General features: G+C 35.8%; 1 protein-coding gene and 1 pseudogene across 2 annotated transcripts; both read right to left on the bottom strand.

Annotated features, from left to right (window-relative positions):
* Nucleotides 1-2,792: 2,792 nt before the first annotated feature.
* On the bottom strand, nucleotides 2,793-9,412 carry LOC139820387 (uncharacterized). 2 transcript variants are annotated; one of them, XM_071790604.1, is made up of 2 exons: nucleotides 9,296-9,412; nucleotides 2,793-8,258 (listed from the first exon to the last, which is right to left on the bottom strand). In XM_071790604.1, exon 2 carries the CDS (start codon nucleotides 5,462-5,464, stop codon nucleotides 3,482-3,484), a length of 1,983 nt encoding a protein of 660 aa, XP_071646705.1. In that variant the 5' UTR covers nucleotides 5,465-8,258; nucleotides 9,296-9,412; the 3' UTR covers nucleotides 2,793-3,481. The 2 variants fall into 2 exon arrangements, with proteins under 2 accessions (XP_071646705.1, XP_071646704.1); XM_071790603.1 differs by lacking the exon at nucleotides 9,296-9,412 and adding an exon at nucleotides 8,715-8,946.
* Nucleotides 9,413-18,936: 9,524 nt separating this feature from the next.
* Nucleotides 18,937-21,625, bottom strand: LOC139820388 (putative nuclease HARBI1; annotated as a pseudogene).
* Between the last annotated feature and the right edge of the window lie 1,003 nt (nucleotides 21,626-22,628).

A 22,628-nucleotide genomic window follows, 5' to 3' on the forward strand; every position in this document is an offset into this window, starting at 1 on the left:
TCTGATGACAGTTGGGTAGAAGAAACGATTAAAGACGACCCAATATTCTTTTCATTGATGCAGGGTTTAATATTTGGCAATCGTCGAAATCGTGTCCAAAATTATATGCAACTTTGTAGAATCATGGACTAACATGGAATTTCAAGACCTATTAGAAGTTAGCCCCCCACTTTTAGAATTAACATATTTTCACGGTTGTGCTGAATTGTGCTAGGTTTGTGCTATATTGTGCTCGAATATTATAACCATAATATGAAAAATACAAAAAAAAATTTAAAAAAACGAATTTTTAGATCAGCCCCCCACTTTTCGTTTTTTTCAATTTTTTTGATTGTGCTGAGTTGTGCTAAGTTGTGCTAACATTGTGCTAAAATATTATTTAAAAAAAGTAATAACAGAAAGAGTTACAATAAAAAAATAAATTATATCCAAAAATGATTTTATTATCGTAACTTTTTTTGTTATTATTTTTTTTAAATAATATTTTAGTACAATGTTAGCATAACTTAGCACAACTCAGCACAATCGAAAAAATTGAAAAAAACGAAAAGTGGGGGGCTAACTTAAAAATAATTTTTAGGTCAGCCCCCCACTTTTCGTTTTTTTCAATTTTTTTGATTGTGCGAGTTGTGCTAAGTTGTGCTAACATTGTGCTAAAATATTATTTTAAAAAAATTATAACAAAAAAAGTTACAATAAAAAATATCAAAATCGACGTATCAAGCGGTTAAAGGGCCCCGGGTTGTAGTATGTACCTACAAGTAACCCTGCCCAAATGTCATACGCCGATTTTTTCGAAACTATGCACACATGTAGAACTTTGAAAAATATTTGTGTCGTGTTTTTTTATTTTTGCTTATAAAGCGTTTTAAGAGTAGAAACTACCCTCGAAATATTAACCTTCTCAATTCTATGTATAATAATCCTTTAGATTATGCACGTCAATTTTTTGTAAAAATACAGACCAGAAAACCCTGAAAACTCCTAAAGATATTATTTTGGTGCAAAAACCATTCAGGATAACGTATATAGGGTGTAGAAGGTTAATATTTCGAAGGTGGTCCCTATTATACTCTTAAAACGCTTTATGAGCAAAAATAAAAAAATACGACACAAATATTTTTTGAAGTTCTATGTGTATGTACACACTTTCAAAAAAATCGGCGTGTGACACACTTGAGTAATGTTACTTGTTAAATGTGCAAAAAACCTGTATACATTATTCATTCTTATTGGGAATATATGGTCTATAGGTAGAAATACACAAAAAATATTATATAAATAAAAGTAATTAATGAAATTGCTAGAATAACAATGTTTCGATGAATTACTCGAATGCTAATTATATTTGAAATAATTATTATGAGATTAAAGTGGAAATTATAAAAAAATAGTCCGATTATTATTTGTCGTTAAAGATTTTATATTCGTGGTAAAGTTTAATTAAAATTAATAATGCAAAAACAATATAATGTTTGTAAATTTACTTTTATTGTTTATACAGCGGTATTTGTTAAATACATTTTTACATGTATACATTTCATGTATTTACATATACGGCGGTATTTATTCGTGTCTCCAAATAATCATTTTATTTGGGTTATTGGATGATCAAAAGTTATGATTTATAAATTTTAACGTGTAATATAACCGCATTCTAAAAAATAATTTTTTTAAGTATAAATGTGGAAACCTGCTGCATGGGTGCTTAAATGTTGTTAGTTCAACCTCTGTTAATAATTTTTGTATAACATTTTTCTCTAAAACAATATTTTGAAAGTGCTCATTGAAAATCGCTTCCAATGAGCACACGTAAAAAATGAAATTATTATGTGGCAATTTTAAATTCCCGAAATTTGAATTTTGGTTTTGGTATGCTTTCAAGAAACAAAAAATGCTCCTATTTTGGCAGCCTCGAACGCTGCAAATTAGGTGATTTTTGCTTTTATTCATTTTGGCGCCTGATTTATGCAATATTTCACCGAAAATTAACCTCTGTGGCGTCACACCGACTTTGCGCTACCACACATACCAAGCGTCACACCGATTTTGCACTACCACATATATAAAAATCCTCTGATTGGTCTCCGCCAAAATAATGGCGATGCGCAGTACGGATCGGCGCAAGCCACGAAAAAAGGTAAGAGTGAGCATACTAGTTATACTATGTTTCAAGATACACAATCGACCCCCTTACGTGATGTGAACTATAGATTTTACGGATAACCGAGAGTGAATTTTGGAACGCAGTCAATGTCAATTTTCTGAGGCATGTCACGCTACCTTCGTAAATAAATACACAATTATATAATCGTAACTGTATTTTGAACAGTGTCTACTTTAAACTATCGGTAATATGTTATAAAGAATCGCTTAAATATGTTTGGTAGTCTTTTAAAAATTAGTATTATTTTTTATCGTTGGAATTAGATTTCTTAACCTGTGTTAATTAAAATATTCGCATGTGTGATTTCTTCTTTATTTAGAAAATATAAAGTTCAAAGCTTTTTGCCACTGTGTTAATACGTATCAATTTTTCCTTACAGCAAAAATGAATGCTGGTCTAATTTTGAGATCGGTATGTCAAACAATTAATTCTGTGGTTCCAAAGATTTTAACGGTCCCGACTACGCAAAATGTATTGGCTCACAGAATCCACTACATGTGCAACAGAGAGAAATTGAATTCACCGAGCAGTTTGTCAAGTGGCAATACGTGTTTCCTTTTGCAACCTGTACTACCTATATATAATTCGGTATGTGGTCTGAAAGTAAAAGGCCGCTTACAATTACGTTGCAAGGACTGTTATTTTCTATGTAAGAGAGAGAGATGGTATGTTATGTGCAAAACGCATCCTAGGCATAAACAAGTGCAGATGAAAAAGAGAGAATACAAAACATGGATACTAACGTGGGCTTCTCAAAGTAAGGTACGAGGCTGGTAAAGGATGACACATGTAGATTGTAAATTGTGAAATGATATGTGCAGCAAATAAAGTATCAATATTTCCAAATATGCTTCGTGAGTTGTTAATATGTTTACCTAAAGTTAAGACATTGTGTATCGTTTTAATTTTTGGATCAACAGGCAAAAATTTATCTCGTACAATCAAATTTTTCTCTTCTGTCATTACTTGTGTAAGTATATGTATAACTTCTTTATAGCTTTTAACACAGTATTACAGACATCAGATGAATTAGGAAGAAAATTACATTGTTACATGTTATTACCCTAAGAGCAAAAAGTCTTCTTCTTCTTCTTATATTTAATGGCCTTCAAGCAGTGCTGCTCTGAAAACGGCCAGGACGAACCTCTTGTCGAATAGCCGTAGATGGCGTGTCAATGTCTTAGGCCACGAATGGCGCCGTAGCAAGATTGGAAACGTGAACAAAAGATCCGCGGGCTTCGGCGCGAGCGCAGAACACCGCAGAATGTTTCTATATGGCTTTGACGAACCCCACGCTTAGTAGGGGATTTTGGATTAGGGTTGCAGATTCATAGACTTGCACGCCGCGAGAAGGAGGCGGACAAATTGACATGTAGGGGCGTTTAAAAAAGGAAGTATGTCTTTAGGAGGCTGAGGAGAAATTTTGTTCATATATTTGATTAGGTAGGAAGTTTTGTTAGTAAAAAGGTTACAGTAAAAAATCACATGGTTAATGTCTTGGCTGGGGTAGCCACAAGGACAGGCCCCAGAATCAATAATATTTTTTCTGGCTAAACTGTAATTTAAGTTATAATGTCCACTGCGCAGCCTATTGATAAGAACAATTTCTTTTCTTTTAAAGGGTTTTTTATAAAACCAAGGGCGATCTTTACTTGAGTGGAAGTTATTATAAAAAGGAATGCCTTTATATGAGCCGCAGTAACGCAAATATTCTTTAAAATGATTCCGAAGAGTTTCTTTAGCAACCGAATAAAAGTCACAATGGGGAATTTTAAAATCGGGGACATAGCCCTTCCTGGCAGCCTCTTTAGCGATTTTGTCTGCTTGTTCATTACCCATGATACCTCGGTGCGACGGGATCCAGGCAAGATGGAGATCAACTCCCCTGGAAGAGAGTTGGTAAATCTTTTCTCTAATTCGGGGAATGATATAGTTCTGTTGTTTAGCAGCACTTAAACAAAGATTTTCTAAAACACTTTTAGAATCGGAGAATATCACCACCTTAGGAAAATTTCCCTCACCAATGGTTATCAGTACCTGAAGAATAGCCCACGCCTCAGCGGAAAAGATCGTGGTTTCAGTCGGCAGTTTATGCATGATTTGTAGATTTAAATCTGGAGAGAAAATACCAGCGCCAACGTTTCCGGATTCACTTTTAGAACCATCCGTGTAAAAGGATATAGCGTTCTCCCTTAGTTTTTTAGATTGTTCTATAAAAATAGAATTGACATTCTGGATGTTAGGTTCAAAGTAGAATGAAACAAAATGAATGTCTATGACAAGCGATTGGAAACTGTGATTAAATACTGGTAACGTAACAAATTGGTAGATCATACTTAATTTACCTAGTATGGATCGAAAGTATTTGTAAGATGGTATAGAATTGATGGCAATTTCGTAATTATGTTGTGTTCTGGTGAGAGGATGTAGATCGTCAAGACTAATTGTTACGGGACTAAATTCTTGAGCCACATTTTTTAATACGAGTTTTGAAGTAAGGAATCTAAATCTATGGTGTAACGGTGGTTCCTTTGCTTCATCCAACATTACGTTGATTGGGGTAGATTGTCTATAGCCCAATGCAGTCCTGATGGCTTTATTTTGAATGCGTTGTAATTTTTGGAAAATGGTGAGATTGCCGCGTAGCTGGTAGACCTGGCACCCATAGTCCATGTTGCTTCGAATTAATCCTTTGTAGATCATGTCAAGTTGTTGGGGGTGAGCACCCCACCAGACTCCAGCAAGAGCCGTCATAAGGCTTAGAGCTTTTCTGCATTTGCTAATGATATAAGAAAAATGAGGTTTGCCACATAATTTGGGATCCAATAAAATGCCCAGAAACCTTACCACATCACAGTATTGGATTGGGTAGTCCATGACAATAATGTCTGGGATAATTATTGGAAGTTTTTTCTTATGTGTGAATATCATAGATTGCGACTTGGTGGATGAGAGTGAGAGACCCTTGCTGAGCAGGAATTCAGAAATTTTTTGGATTGATTCGTTAATCGAGAGGATGGCTTCATCCAGGTTTTTGTTCGTAGAGTATATGACTACGTCGTCCGCGTATAGGAGGATCCTGCAATCCGGATTGATTAATTTAACTATTTTTTTGATATAAATGTTAAAAAGAGTGGGACTCAAAATGGAGCTCTGAGGAGTACCTTTTCTTGCATATAGCGGGCCAACTTTCATGCCGTTTAGAGTGTAGAAAACAAGTCTGTTACCGATTAAATTTAAGATGAATTTGCGGAAACGTGCTGGGACTCCAATTTTGAATAAATCGCCAATCAACATATGCGGAAGAACGTTGTCAAAGGCGCCGTCGATATCGAGGAACGCAGCAACTGTGTAGGCTCCCTTAAGGAAGCCCGCCTTGATATTATTCGTTAGGGCGATCACACTGTCCAGACATGACTTGGCGTTACGAAAACCCAGCTGTGAATCTGATAATAGGTCATTGCTTTCCAGGTGCCACCTTAGTCGGTTGTATGTACAGGCATTTCTCGAAGGTCTTGAGAACGCAGGAAATCAAAGAGATGGGCCTAACCCCTTTACCACCTGGCTTTGGAATAAATATGACAAGCGAAGTGCGCCAATCTTCTGGGAACAAGCCATTCTTAAAGAGATTGTTAAAAATCTCACGTAATTTGCACCAAAAAAATTCTGGAAGAGTGGTGAGAATGACATAGTCCAGCTGGTCCAAGCCAGGAGAAGATTTCTTTTTCATTGAATTGAGAGCCGAGTGTATTTCATCCATGGATATAAATCATCCAACCAGTAGTGGATGCGTTCCACACTTGATAAATCCTCTCTCAGCAATTTAAATAAACTAGGATCCTCGGGAGGACAAGATGGTGGGCATAGCTTCTCGATGGCCGTATGAATTAGATTTTCTTCTCTGGTTGTATCGATGTTGGATTGTGTGTTTTGATTTCGGTTTTTGAATGCTTTGACAAATTTCCACACGCGATTAATAGGAGTTTTAGCGTCGAACTCCGCACAGAGATTCTTCCAGCTTTGTATCTTTTGTTTCTTTAGAACTCGTTTGGCCACTGCAATTGATCTCTTGTATGCCAGAAGATTTTCCGTGGAGTAATGCCTTTTAAACGTTTTTGTGGCAATTTTGCGGGCCTCAATGGCAGCCTCACAATCCTCATTCCACCACGGAGCTGGATGTCTTTTATTTTTGACAGGATGGCTAGACGGAGAAATATTGTCCTTCTTGAGGGCTTTCATTATGCAGGATTTGATTATAGTAATGAGTTGGTCATATGCGGTAAGAGCATCGTTGGTGTCAATATCGTTAACATTTTGCTTCGTATTCCTTAAGAGGGTGGAAAGTAAGTTGAGAGAGTCCTTGTTAAATCTGAGTCTGTGAGAAAATCTAACTTTAGAGTCCGGAGTGCCGTTGATGAGTTGTGATAGGGAGGTGATCGCTGCTTCTCAAGTCTCCATCCTTCTTATGATCGTAGATGCTAATGGTAGCCAAGTCAGCAGAGGCGATGGTTAAGTCTATTACAGATTCTATACCGCATGAGAGGTTGAAAAAAGTAGGAGATCCATCATTAAGGATGACCATGTCGTTGTCAGTTACAGATTCGGCAATGTGTTCACCGACGCTGTCATTTCTGTGGTCGTTCCAATCGGGGTGATGAGCATTGAAATCTCCGACCAGAAGAGCGTATTTGTATTGGTTGGCGAATTTAAATAAATTGTCGAAGAAAAGGGCCGGAGTATCTTGTCCAATATGGCGGTACAAAAGTTACATACAAATAATTCGCGGTTTTGAAAGGGTATTGTAATTCCGATCATTTCCACTGAGGCGTGCGCAAGGTCAGAGAGATCGCAAATGGAGAAAGGAAGATTATCTCTGAGGAGAGTGCAGACACCTCTAGAGCCTATAGCATCAGCATCTGATCTAATACAATTGAAACCTTTGATGTTAAAGTACTTGTGGGATTCTAACAGGGTTTCCTGTAGACAAATGATATCAAAGGTATGGGCTATGCCCCTAAATTCTGGGAGTTTATTGTAAATACCTCTACAATTCCATTGTAGCACGCTAGTAGGACCTGCAAACGCTGGGCCGGAATTATTGCCCGCGAAGGTTACCATAAGCGTTCAGATTGTGTGGCGATGGATTAGCTGAAAAATTCGGGAGAGAGGGTAAAAACGGTGGGACAAAAGGTCCCTTAGGTGAGAGTGGAGAAAATAAGGGGTAATATAATGATATCACATTTTTAAATTCATTCATAATTATAGAGAGGTAATTATAAACTTCTTGAGGATTGCGCAAGGGCAATGTTTCATCCGAATTGGGGATGGAGTTAGGGTTAGAGTCGGGATCTGCGGAAAACTCGGTAGAAGGGGGAGATGACGAATTCTGATCATCAGCGGGAAGTCTGCCATCAGGAAACAGTAGTGCATCCCGATGTGCGGCAGGATAGGTAAAATTCCCTACTGAAAAAAATCACGTCACGAAATCACGTCATGAAATTACATCACGAAATCACGTAACGAAATTACGTAATTAATGACATAATTAATCACGTAACGGATTGTTCCAAATCGGTACGTGATTTTAAAAATCACGTAATTTAAAAAATTACGTAATGCTGGGAAACACATTTTTTTTAAAATCTGGATAAAGTTATATAGGAACTACAAAGTTTGTTTAATTGCTTCTTCGTCGTAACTTATGCATGTAAAACATGATTTAAGCAAAATAAGTGGTTCTAAATAAAAAATCAATACTGTATATTAATTATATTGTCTATAATTTTATTTTTATGAGTCAACTTTTTAAGTATATAAGTGAGTGTAAAAGTGCATAAGTATAAGTATATAAGTGTGTATATCAAATATAATAATATAATAAAATAAATAGCATATATAACATAGACAACTTAGATATATGTTATGGTAACGTTAACAAGGTTAACTCATTTTAACATTGGTAATATGGTAACACTAAACTTAATCACTATCCGTGATTCACTGGAATTTGAATCATTGCTATTTTATGAAGAACTTGATGAATTGGGCGATGTTGGACGTCAATGACGTTTTCTTTGTTTTTCTTCTTCTTCTGCAAAACATTATTATTATTAAGGTGTTTTTAATTTTTTATTAGTAACTTTTAGAATATATTGTTTTCTAATTTTTTGTATTTATTTATTGAAACTTTGTTTTAAAAAATTTAGACTGTTAAGATTTAGCATGTTAATTAAAAATGTTTATTATTTTTTATAATCATCTATGCTAACAATAAATGTTTAAAAATATTAAAATTTTTTATTTAATTCAATATCTTATATTTTACATGTAAACACAACTATATTACAAATTATTTTTTTAAGTATCTTTTTACTGTTAAAGAGTTCTTTAACTGTGTATAAAGTAATGAGAAAAATATCAATTATTAAAAGAAAAAGTACTATACTTTAAAGATTAATTCCATTAAGTTACTTGTTTTTATAAATTTTTATGAATATATCAATCTATAAACACATATTTTCCATTAAAAAATACAAAAAAATATTACCTTTAAACATATAAAAATTATTTGTCTATTGTTGTTTAAAAAGTATTGACAAACACAGCAGGTATGACGAGAATTCTTGAGTACGTGAGCGATAGAAAGAGAGTTCTTTTTAAGAAAATTTCATCTTTATTGTATGTAATTCTTTCTAAAAATATGCCAACGTAAAACAAATTGATATGAACTAAAGAGTTTTTAGGGGAATATAAACAAACAAATCAGTAATCAGTCCTAAAGATAGAATAGAGAATAAACTAAGAAGAGTCAGATCTTACAGGACGGAATCAAAGTATCTAAATTACTGACTGAGAATGAGAGTCCGAAACGTATTTGAATGTAATGCTGTTGACGAAAAAAAGAAAGATAGAAAAATGAAAAAGGGGCCCTCTGGATGAATGTCTATCAGATCTGTTCTTGGGCTAGAATTTTAGGCCAGAGCCACAAGAACAAAATGCAGATCTCAGATCTGAAAACGAGAATGAACCTAGCAGAGGCCCTTGTACTTTGACGACCAATGTCGATCTTCAATATGGCGTCTTAAGATTCGGAATCTATCAATATTCCCTAACCTAACCTAACCTAACCTATCAAAGGCCCCGCTCATGGGATTAGATCTCTCGCCTCGATCTTCCCTCACGGACGCTAGTCGTTGCAGCTCTCCTTTTTCTGCTGATGAGTCCACTCCTTGGTCATCTGAATCTTGCTCGGTCAGAGTCCAAAACCTTTGCAGTTGTCAAGATGAATCCGAAAGAAGGGCAGAGAATCGACTCGTCCGAAAGATCGCATGCAACTGCGGCCATGACACCTGAGCGCTCCCACCTCCTTCTTCTCTTGTCCTGAACAAGGTAGGGGCGCTCAGGTGTCATGGCCGCAGTTGCTTGCGATCTTTCGGACGAGTCGATTCTCTGCCCCTCTTTCGGATTCATCTTGACAACAGCAAAGGTTTTGGACTCTGACCGAGCGAGATTCAGATGACCAAGGAGTGGACTCATCAGCAGGAAAAGGAGAGCTGCAACGACTAACGTCCGTGAGGGAAGATCGAGGCGAGAGATATAATCCCATGAGCGGGGCCTTTGATAGGTTAGGTTAGGTTAGGTTAGGGAATATTGATAGATTCCGAATCTTAAGACGCCATATTGAAGATCGACATTGGTCGTCAAAGTACAAGGGCCTCTGCTAGGTTCATTCTCGTTTTCAGATCTGAGATCTGCATTTTGTTCTTGTGGCTCTGGCCTAAAATTCTAGCCCAAGAACCGATCTGATAGACATTCATCCAGAGGGCCCCCTTTTTCATTTTTCTATCTTTCTTTTTTTTGTCAGCAGCATTACATTCAAATACGTTTCGGACTCTCATTCTCAGTCAGTAATTTAGATACTTTGATTCCGTCCTGTAAGATCTGACTCTTTTTAGTTTATTCTCTATTCTATCTTTAGGACTGATTACTGATTTGTTTGTTTATATTCACGTAAAAACTCTTTAGTTCATATCAATTTGTTTTACGTTGGCATATTTTTAGAAAGAATTACATACAATAAAGACGAAATTTTCTTAAAAGGAACTCTCTTTCTATCGCTCACGTACTCAAGAATTCTCGTCATACCTGCTGTGTTTGTCAATACTTTTTAAACAACAATAGACAAATAATTTTTATATGTTTAAAGGTAATATTATTTTGTATTTTTTAATGGAAAATATGTGTTTATAGATTGATATGTTCATAAAAATTTATAAAAACAAGTAACTTAATGGAATTAATCTTTAAAGTATAATACTTTTTCTTTTAATATATGATATTTTTCTCATTGCTTTATACACAGTTAAAGAACTCTTTAACAGTAAAAAGATACTTAAAAAAATAGTTTGTAATATAGTTGTGTATACATGTAAAATATAAGATATTGAATTAAATAAAAAATTTTAATATTTTTAAACATTTGGTAGCATAGATGATTATAAAAAATAATAAACATTTTTAATTAACATGCTAGATTTTAACAGTCTAGATTTTTTAAAACAAAGTCTTTTAACAAATAAATACAAAAAATTAGAAAACAATATATTCTAAAAGTTACTATTAAAAATTAAAAACACCTTAATAATAATAATGTTTTGCAGAAGAAGAAGAAAAACAAAGAAAACGTCATTGACGCCCAACATCGCCCAATTCATCAAGTTCTTCACAAAGTAGCAATGATTCAAATTCCAGTGAATCATTATCGGATAGTGATTAAGTTTAGTGTTACCATATTACCAATGTTAAAATGAGTTAACCTTGTTAACGTTACCATAACATATATCTAAGTTGTCTATGTTATATATGCTATTTATTTTATTATATTATTATATATTGATATACTCACTTATATACTTATACTTACGCACTTTTATACTCACTTATATACTTAAAAAGTTGACTCATAAAAATAAAATTATAAACAATATAATTAATATACAGTATTGATTTTTTATTTAGAACCACTTATTTTGCTTAAATCATGTTTTACATGCATAAGTTACGACGAAGAAGCAATTAAACAAACTTTGTAGTTCCTATATAACTTTATCCAGATTAAAAAAAAAATTTCCCAGCATTACGTAATTTTTTAAATTACGTGATTTTTAAAATCACGTACCGATTTGGAACAATCCGTTACGTGATTAATTATGTCATTAATTACGTAATTTCGTTACGTGATTTTGTGATGTAATTTCATGACGTGATTTCGTGACGTGATTTTTTTCAGTAGGGTTAGGTTTGTTATGTTTGCTATTAATGATGGTAGCTTGGGAGGGGTTTGGTGGAGACCTGACTTGAGGGCGTGAGGTCGATGGGGATGGACGGGAGATAGCATTGCGGGAGTTTGAGGTTACGTTTGCATAGGAAAGTGGCGTGTCGTTATGGTTCTGCAGAGCGGAAAAGCGATTATTAGAATAAAGATCTGAGGATCCAGAAGAATAGGAGGGCATAGAAGGCGAGAGTCGATTTGAAGAACGTTTAGAAGAGGGAAGGTTAGGGAAATTGAGGTAATCAAATCTGCTGCCCGAGTTTAACGATTCAGATGAGCCATTGACCTGCTTTTTGGCTTCAAATAAGGGGATGTTATGGGCTGCAGCAAGAGCGTAAGCTTTCTTGAGGTTCACTGTGATAGGGCACGCGAAGGATTTGGCGAGATGTTCACCGCCGCAATTGATACATTTATCAGGGAGGGATTTATCAACAGGACATTCAGCTTCGTCATCGTGTTTATTTCCGCCGCAGAACACGCAGCGCGGCTTGCCTTTGCATGTCCTACTAATGTGACCGGCTCTGAAACACGAGTAACAAATTTTAACTTTAGGCACAAAGGTAAGAACCGCGTGCCTAACCTTAAATATAGAAACGTAATCCGGTAAGCTTTGTCCGGCGAATTTAACGCATATCGTCCGTGAGGGTTCGTATTTATATGAGTTGCCATCCTTTACCCTACGATTGAGTCTACGCACTTCGATGGCCTTAGGGGAAGATTTAATCTCGCTGAGCAAGCTTTCAATGGATAAAGATTGGGGAATGTCTCTAATAATACCGGTTTTGCTTGTTTTGTATGATGGGATAAAAGCTTTGAGGTTGTAACTGGCGAGAGAACCATCATCAATCAGCCTGTTGGCAGTCGCGGCGCTAGATAGAATGGCCTGGACATGACCCTTACTAATCTTTTTAATTTCAACAAGACCGTTACGCGTTATTTGTGTAACAATGCGACCGATGAGAAGTGGATGGGTGTTACCGGATTTGGCGGCACCGGAAGAGTCTTCCGGGTCGTTGATAGTCCGGATATGTACGATAAAAGGACTTTTATCAGTTGAAGCGTAGCGCGAGTTAATTAGATTACGTACCTTCGCTAACGGGCCCTGAGCAAGACTCGAATTATTATCGGATAAATTGCTGCTTTTACCTTGAGAAGATGTTTTTGCATACTTATTTAATGGAACATTAGCCAAATCGCATGCGGCTCTCTTTCTGTTGGTATCAGGCTCGAATTCCATCGAAGGATTAGGCTGCGCAGTGGACGCGGAGGGCGGGTTACCGCCATCGCCACGTGTTGTTGTATCAATATACACATCCATGGATTGAGAGTTTGCATGCGAGTCTGATTTTTCACCATCTATTTCGATATTGGATGCCGCAAATTGTTCATAGACTAGGAGAGGAATGGAAGAATTGGTAGTAATACGCGAACGCGAGCGCGAGCGCGAACGCGGGCGCGAGCGCGATCGAGAATCATCGGTCGAACACGAGCTGGAACATGAGCCGGAACGGGATCGATCGAGCATGTCGGAACTCGCCCTCGTCCGAATTGCGGTCGGAAGGAGAGGATGTACGGGGAGGCAATCCCGGGATTCCCGGGTCCCCTCCCCCCGGGGTCTTGCAAGAGGCCGAAGCCTCCTGCATCTAACCGGACGCGTAATAAACTGTTGCCGAAAAAGGATTCACGCGCGTAAATAGACGAGAGATATATCGGCGAAGAATTCACCGGTAAAAAAAAAACGCAATGAGACGGCGAATATCGTCCGTCACTCACGAAAGAACACGCACCGCAAAAAATCCGCACTTAGAACGTTCGAGAATGAAACCGCACGGGAGCGCGACACGTCCGATCGCGACCACAGTCAACGCGCGAATCCCAAGAGCAAAAAGTCGACTTGAAGTCGACTTCTACCGAAACTGACTTGGCAGAAAGTCGACTTTTTTAATGACGAAAGTCGACTTGAAGTCGGCGAATGTCTCAAAAAACGCCGACTAATGACGTTTTCGATTTACTACTCGACCCGACTCGGGTCGCATCAATGGACGTGGAATACATACATAGATATGTATATGTATGTATTCCACGTCAATGATGCTAGAGTCCTGTATACATGATGCGACCCGAGTCGGTTTGAGTCGCAAATCGAAAACGCTATAAAAGTCGACTTTCCGTCATGACGGGAAGTCGACTTTTCGTCATTAAGGTGCCTTTTCATGCTGACGCTCGACGCTCATTTTCAGCGGCAAGAAGGTCGCATGACCACAATTGACGCCGGCGTCAATTGAAATTCATGAAAAGGAAAACAGCGTCAAAATTTCGGCGTCTTCGCGCTGCTTTGGCTTTGACGCTTGAAGTTGGAAAAATCCAACTTCTCTTTCTTGACGCTGGCATCATAGTGATGTCACGTGACGGCGCTCAACGCTGTTTTTCAGCGTCCCATGAATTGGCACCTTAATGGCTCCTGCCCACAGGACGCGGAAACGCTTGCCGCGCGGCAAGAAGCGACGCGATAGCCAATAAACTTTTGGTTCTTACGGAAAAGCGACACGGTGATTGGCTACAGCGTCGCTTCTTGCCGCGCGGCAAGCGTTTCCGCGTCCTGTGGGCAGAAGCCATAAGGGTAGCCCATAGAAATCTGGTTGGCATGATATCTCGAGTTAGAAACGTCTGAAACAAAAAATTCAAACGGGATATTAAAATATAAGTAAGTGGCTATAGCCGGTAGTAAAATTAAACATTTTGGGTAAAAAGAAACAAAATGGCGGACTTTTGAATATTTCGACCCTTTTTTTGCAACTAAAATTGTTTAAAAAAAAGGTTAAAAATAATTAAAAATTTATGATTAAATTAAGAAATAAAGGGCATCGAGCCTTAACAAGGTGTCTGTTAATTTATCAAATATATTAATATTACAGACGTTTCGGTTCTAACATTGAACCATCTTCAGTGTCTATTTTAACGCATTAACAAACTTCTTACACTTAGCGCTATCATTAATTACAAGAGTATATCTAAAACGCAGACGACAAAGTTGGTATCGTACGCATGGCTGTAAATGAAATTTCTTAAATTAAACACCCGTGTTGCAGAAAGTAATTCTAATATAATACATACTATGGTCTGAATAGAGTTGCACAATTTGTTCTAAAAAAGAGAAGAGCGGATTTATCGAATGAGTCTGGCAACATTAAATATTTCACCGTTCCATATGTGAAAGCTACGCGTCAGAAAAATTCAAAAAGTTTGTCAAAACTGCAGAGATTGCCTTTTCTGTTGCGCACCCCCTTAAAAGATTTATTAGGACGGGGAAAGACAACCTTGACAAGCTGTCTCACAGTCAGGTCGTCTATAAAATCCCATGTAGAGACTGCGAGGTTTCCTATGTGGGACAGACGAAGAGACAGTTGGGGACCAGGGTGAGAGAACATAAGATGGATCTCAAAAGAAATCCTCGTTCCCCTTCGGTAATTTCGAGCCATAAACTACAGACTGACCACGAGTTTGACTGGGGGGGGGGGGGGTAGAAGTTTTGGACGTCGAGCGTTCACTCGGGAGGAGACTCACGTCAGAGACGATACATATAAAGAGACAAGTATCCCCTGCTCTTAACAAACAAAAGGATAGCGAGTCTCTTCCCGAGGAATATCTTCCTGTTCTTCGATTGCTCCTTCCTTAATTCTTGCTTCCACCACAGTCTTTCCCTTTCCCCCTCCCTCTTCCTATTTTTCTTTAAAATCGGTTTCGTTCGTGCGCCTCTCGATTGTCGGTTACTCTCTTCCAATCCAAAAGTTAGCACATTAGCCACGATGTGGACAAATCTCATTTTCGGGCTAATTGCCCGTCGGCAGTAGTGCGTGTAATGCCCTTAGGCATACACAAAAGCTCACCGACGAACAACGGCGCTTGGTCGCCCGAACGGAGGCGCGAGACGTTTCCTGAACCATCTAATGCCATGCAATTCCATAACCTTTACGGATTCCATAGGATTGGATAGAATTGAAAATTTCTTTTTTGGATTCCATGGGATTGGACCATCTCATTTCGAATCCCATCTAATTTCATCTAATTCCGCCAAAAAAGGGATTCAAAGGTATTAAAAAATTTTAATATCTTTTAATCTTTTTGCGTTTGCTGGGAGAACAACAAAAAGCTGTACCAAAAGAACTTTCATTAACTATATCAGATAAAACTGAAAAATTAAAACAGACACGTTCTCTGAAACGAAAGAGGAACACAGTAGGTGAAGGTCAATCAAACACAGAAGAAACATTACATATTGAACGCATAAAGCAAGTGGATGGAGCAAGAACAGCAATTAGCATATATTAAACAAAAGCATGAAGAGAATATGAGTAGTATGAAAGAAAATCATTTAAAAGAAATTTACAGTTTAGAGTTGCAACATTAAAAAAAAATTCAAAGTTTGGAAATAGAAATAAAAACAGCACAACTTAGAGCAATCAAATAAAAAAGAAAATACTGATATTTTTAGTTATGTAAGCTTTTTCATTTAATAATAAAGAGTTTGTTATATTTTGACAGTTTGCGAAAAACGATTGTATTAAAACCGTATTAAAATCTTATATGAATTTATTAAGAATCTTATTAGAATCGAATATGCAAATCAATTATAATTTAAATATGTCATATTTAAATCAAATTAAAGTACCCCATCTTATTTAATCTATATATGGATTAAACTGGACCTTGCTTTGTTAAAATATGCAAAATCAGCCGCACAGACCTAAGGAAATGCAGAGTTAATATGGTTTTAATTTGCCAAATGTGGATTAAATATGGTAATAAATTCAAAATTAATTTGTTAAATATAAATCAAATAAGTCAAATATAATCATATAAGTCAAATATAATCATATAAGTCAAATTTGTCATATATAAATGTTATTTGATCTTATTAGAATTTTATATAATTTTGTTTTAAATTTACCAATTTAAATTTAAACAAGATTATATAAAATTTTATTTTTTAAGCGTGCTACTTTATTATAAGAGTGGACTTTACGATATAACTGATACAAAAATTGTGTCGTTCCGAGACAGTGTCGTGTCTTCTTGATACCGTTATCTTATAACACTCTTTGTCAAATTTTAATTACGAGAAACAGATCACATCGAATGCCATCTATCGGATACTTTGAGATGCAATATTCTGATCTGATCATATATAATCTTATATGACTATATTATTTTTTTTTAATTTGAATCAAATATTTTACATGTTAAGTTCGACAAATAAAGAAACAAATTTTACCGCAAATATTATTTAAACATTATTTAAACAAAAATACGTTTTAATAAAAATCAAATTAAAACCAAAGGGCCTAGCGGAGTAAGCATGTGAAATCGGCCCTTGATCATACAGAGCTGACATTAATGTCACAAGTTAGTACCAATATGATAAAACTTTCCACCAAATATTATTTTAAAAAATCCACTTTTTTAGAAGTTATGCAGGGAAAAAGTAAAATAAAGAAATGTATTTTTCTCGAAAACCACTTGACCGATCTTGATGAAAAAAATATATGTTATGTAGACTAATAAAACTAATTAACAAAAAAAATGTCCAAAATGTTTGCCAAAAAAAAGACCAAAAAAAATATTTGAATTTTTTAATATTTTTTTTAGGGTGATATTTTCGAGGTACCCCTTTGAAATTTTTACGAAAATTTCTCTTAAAGTGTCCATTATAACATATATTTTTTTCAATTTTTTTTAAATGGTGGAACATAAACATTAAAAATACGAAAATCGTAAGCGTCGCGTCACTCCGGCGCACAGTGCAGTGCCATTCCGCGTTGCGGGTGTTCGATGTAACTTTACTAGCACATATGTACGTCTGCAATTAGCCTATAATATGTATACTTTTTAATTTTTATAGTTTCCAGAGTTTACCACGTGGAGGTTGCAGTACGGTTTTAAACTCCTTATTGGGGTGCTTTTTTAACGTGAGTCCCCTCGCCTCTCACTATATTTCCGTAAAATCGGGGTGCTTTTTTAACGTGAGTCCCCTCGCCTTTCACTACGTTTCCGTAAAATCAGGGTGCTTTTTTAACGTGAGTCCCTTCGCCTCTCACTACGTTTCCGTAAAATCGGGGTGCTTTTTTAACGTGAGTCCCCTCGCCTTTCACTACGTTTCCGTAAAATCAGGGTGCTTTTTTAACGTGAGTCCCTTTGCCTCTCACTACGTTTCCGTAAAATCAGGGTGCTTTTTGAATGTAAGACCCCTCGCTTCTCATTACACCCTACACCTACGATTTATTTAATCTTCTTCATTATCACTGTCTATTACTGGAATGTTATTTGTTTTCTTAAACAGATCGCTCAGTATTTCTGCTGGTTTCAAAATTTTCGCTAAATATCTTGCATGAGATAGATAATATATAATTGCAGCAATATGACAGCAGCATCCAATTGTTCGTAGCCCATTAGCGATCTGTTTAAGAAAACAAATAACATTCCAGTAATAGACAGTGATAGTGAAGAAGATTAAATAAATCATAGGTGTAGGGTGTAATGAGAGACGAGGGGTCTTACATTCAAAAAGTACCCCGATTTTACGGAAACGTAGTGAGAGGCAAAGGGACTCACGTTAAAAAGCACCCTGATTTTACGGAAACGTAGTGAAAAGCGAGGGAACTCACGTTAAAAAAGCACCCCGATTTTACAGAAACGTAGTGAGAGGCGAAGGGACTCACGTTAAAAAAGCACCCCGATTTTACGGAAATATAGTGAGAGGCGAGGGGACTCACGTTAAAAAAGCACCCCAATAAGGAGTTTAAAACCGTACTGCAACCTCCACGTGGTAAACTCTGGAAACTATAAAAATTAAAAAGTATACATATTATAGGCTAATTGCAGACGTACATATGTGCTAGTAAAGTTACATCAAACACCCGCAACGCGGAATGGCACTGCACTGTGCGCCGGAGTGACGCGACGCTTACGATTTTCGTATTTTTAACTATGTTCCACCATTTAAAAAAAATTGAAAAAAATATATGTTATAGTGGACACTTTAAGAGAAATTTTCGTAAAAATTTCAAAGGGGTACCTCAAAAATATCACCCTAAAAAAAAAAATATTTAAAAATTTTAATATTTTTTTTTGGTCTTTTTTTGGCAAACATTTTAGACATTTTTTTGTTAATTTGTTTTATTAGTCTACATAACATATATTTTTTTCATCAAGATCGGTCAAGTGGTTTTCGAGAAAAATATATTTCTTTATTTTACTTACTCCCTGCATAACTTCTAAAAAAATGAATTTTTTAAAATAATATTTGGTGGAAAGTTTTATCATATTGGTACTAACTTGTGACATTAATGTCAGCTCTGTATGATCAAGGGCCGATTTCACATGCTTACTCCGCTGGGCTCTTTGGGTTAAAGCCGCAATTGAATCGAGTAAAAGTCGCATACAGAACACATTAACTTTTTATTAAAGTCTTATATATAAATATTCTGCATCATGTATGGTTCTGGATCATATATAATCCACATAAGTTATCTTATTAAATACAAATTAAAACCATATTTGATTCGAAGTGTTATATGATCCACATAAGTGTTTTAATTAAATTTTAATTAAAGCCCTATTTTATTGTGGATCATATTAAATCTACATAACTGATTTTAATAAGTGCAAATTAAAACTGTATTTAAACAAATATAATTTTAATATAAAATCTGGATTTAATTTGAATTTTACCCAAATTAAATATGATTTAATATGATTTTAGTTAGATTCATATTAGATCGTTTTTCGCGGAATGTTATATTTTGACAGTTTATGTTTTATACTTAATTCATGTATAAACAACAGTTTATGTTTACACACAATAAAAGTTATTTAAACTAGATTCATTTCTATTCTCCATATTTGCACGTCTAAACTTTCTTCTTTTCTAAACTCCTCTTTCTTCACTTTTATCTTCATCATCATCATCGCTGTAGCTTTTCTTTTTATTGATTAATTTCTATCTCACATTATCATTCATATATTCTTTTCTATTTTTAAAACTCGCGGATTTTTTACTACATTTTTCATGATATGTATCACTCTCATTACCTGTTTTTTCTGTATTTGAATATTTACCTATAAATTATGAAATGCGACATATTTGAACTATTGTTGACATTATGTGTGTGTGTGTGTGTGTGTGTGTGTGTGTGTGTGTGTGTGTGTGTGCGTGCGTGCGTGCGCGCGCGCGTGTGTGTGCGTGTGCGTGTGTTATAATAGATAGAAATTTTACCTGAACAGTCGTTCAATAAGAGCATTTCGTACGAGAATGCCGTCTCCAAGCTGCCAGCGAGGCTCGACCACCGGGACTTCATTACTTATATCTACTATTTCTTCATCATCGTCTTCTAAGTAATCATTTAAAATCAATGAGAGATTATGAAGAACAGCACATGCCGCAACGATTGATGTAGACGTTAATAATTTTGTAGTAAGCCGCCCTTTTGACAGACAAGGAAATCTACGTTTCCAAATACCGAATATGTCCTCTCGACAATTCTTCTTGTTCTCCCATGAATTGTATTATAACTGAAACAAAAAATATATATGTCATGAACATAATATAATTATACAAGAATTTTAAAATTGCAGTTATAAAATACATGTATTAAACCTTTTATTTCTTCATCCGTTCTAGGATTACCAATCGGCGTAAGTAAAAAAGGCAATGCGGGATATCCAGCATCTCCAACAAGCATTCCATCCAATTCGCCTTGTTTATATTGCATATATATGCGAGAATTTTGAAAGATTTGGCTATCGTGTTCACTTCCTGGCCATTCAGGAACAATATCTAAAATGTCGGTGCGTGGTCCAACAATAACCTAGAAAGAGAAAAATTGAGATGAGATAGTCTTTTTTGTATATATCCTTTTGTATTTATACAAATATTTTCTTAAATTACTCAAACATGTACCTGAACATTCAAAGAGAAGTATCCTTTTCTATATTTCTAAAAATTTCATTAACATTTTGAAGTCTAGTGTGTACTAAACGAATATGTGTGCAATCTATTGCGCCATCAATACTAGGAAAACCTATGCCTCCATTACCACGTCCAAGTTTCTTAAATAGTCGTTTACTCTCTAAACGTGATTTATCTGACGATGGTATTTTTGATATATCGGTTAATATGGCTAGCTAATAAAGTGGACACTCTGAACACAATTCGTGAAATTGTTGGTTGTGATATTATTGTTATTACATCCCCTAAAACAAGCTACAAAAAAATTCTTTAATAATTTATTCTTATATTATTAATACACACCCAAACACACGTATATATGTGTACATATATAATAATATACAATTTACATACCTGAAAACTTGCCGTTGAATAAAATCTTAAACATATTAATAATTGTACAACAGGAGATATTGGCAAGCCTCGATTGTTTATTTTAGCAAGTCCTTCTTCTACTAAAGGTAAGATGCCAAACATTACTGAATTTTTGGAAAATCGAAATCTTTGTTTAAATTCCCATTCACTGTAGAATTCAAAAGAATTTTGATAATCACGGAAATATCGCTTAGGAGCACGCATCAGCATATCTTCTACTTCCTCCTCATCACTCAAAAAATTTAATTCATGCATTGCCAGATTGTTTGGATTTTCCAAATCCATTGTTAACTAGGACCCAGTTATTACAGTTGGATACTTACGCACTTCTGAATACAAATATAGATTTATCAAACACATATACGAAATATCAATTTTTGTGTGTGTGCGTGTGTGTGTATTTTATATGTATAGGTATATATGTTACAGTTAAAACCCGAAATCCGTCAAAACCCGAATTTACTGGTAAATTCTAGTTTTAACTAAACCAGCCTGGTAATTCGCGTTCTAACTGAAATAATTTAGTCAAAACTAGAATTGACCGAGTGCTTTAATTAGTATATTCGCGTTCTAACTGAAAAAATTTAGTTAAAACTAGAATTAACCGACTGCTTTAGTAAATTCGCGGTCTAACGTGTTTCTTTTACAGTCAAAGCGCGAAATCCCTTAATCGGCAATGCTATACATACATGTGTTACGCCCAAACACCGAAATCGCTTAGTGAGCGTAAAAAACATCCACAACGCGATGTGTGCATTTGAGAAACGTCCACGACGCGTTCTGCATAAGGGTGCCTCCCCATGCAAGACGGAATCTCGGAAAACGGAATCTCGGAATCATTCTGATTGGTTAGTCCCATGAGGCTAACCAATAGCCTCATGGGACTAACCAATCAGAATGATTCCGAGATTCCGTTTTCCGAGATTCCGTCCTGCATGGGGAGGCACCCTTACTTGCATGTACTTTAAGTTATAAAGCGAGGTCCACGCTGCCTACCGGCGGATGGTGCGGGAGGGGGGGCCGTAGACCCCCCTTGCACCCCCCGCGCGCGCGCGCGCGTGTGTGTGTGTGTGAGTTACGCGCTTAAGTGTTTAAAGCGCGTCAACTAACCCATGTAGGTTAGTGACGCGCTTTAAAAGTATTTAAGTGTTTAAAGCGCGTCAACTAACCTATGTAGGTTAGTGACGCGCTTTAAAAGTATTTAACTGTTTAACCCTTATGTCAATACCCGGGTATCCGGGTACCCACCTGTGCATATATGGGTAAAATTTTTAATGTTTGCATGAAAATTTCTTTATAACCGCCCGGATCGTCGCTATTTAAACTTTTTACTATCAAAATATACAATGAACTTTTTGTTTCAATACCCGGAAGTAAAAAATTATCGTCTTGAAGTTTACCTACTTGATTCTAATACCCAGGGTACCCGGGTACCCATTTTTAAGAATATGAGTTTTATTATAGTTATTGACTAAATTAATTTATAAATAATTGTTTTGTATTAATTTATTATTTTTATAATAAATATTAATTATTTATAAATTAATTTAGTCAATAACTATAATAAAACTCATATTTTTAAAAGTGGGTACCTGGGTACCCTGGGTATTAGAATCAAGTAGGTAAACTTCAAGACAATAATTTTTTTACTTCCGGGTATTAAAACAAAAAGTTCATTGCATATTTCGATAGTAAAAAGTTCAAATAGCGACGATCCGGGCGGTTATAAAGAAATTTTTATGCAAACATTA

This window comes from Temnothorax longispinosus, chromosome 10, assembly GCF_030848805.1.
Source record: "Temnothorax longispinosus isolate EJ_2023e chromosome 10, Tlon_JGU_v1, whole genome shotgun sequence".
NCBI classification, from domain to species: Eukaryota; Metazoa; Arthropoda; class Insecta; order Hymenoptera; family Formicidae; genus Temnothorax; species Temnothorax longispinosus.

Bases quoted from the DNA above. Each gene is read 5' to 3' on its own strand.
- LOC139820387 (XM_071790604.1), bottom strand. From the start codon at position 5,464: ATGTTGATTGGCGATTTATTCAAAATTGGAGTCCCAGCACGTTTCCGC.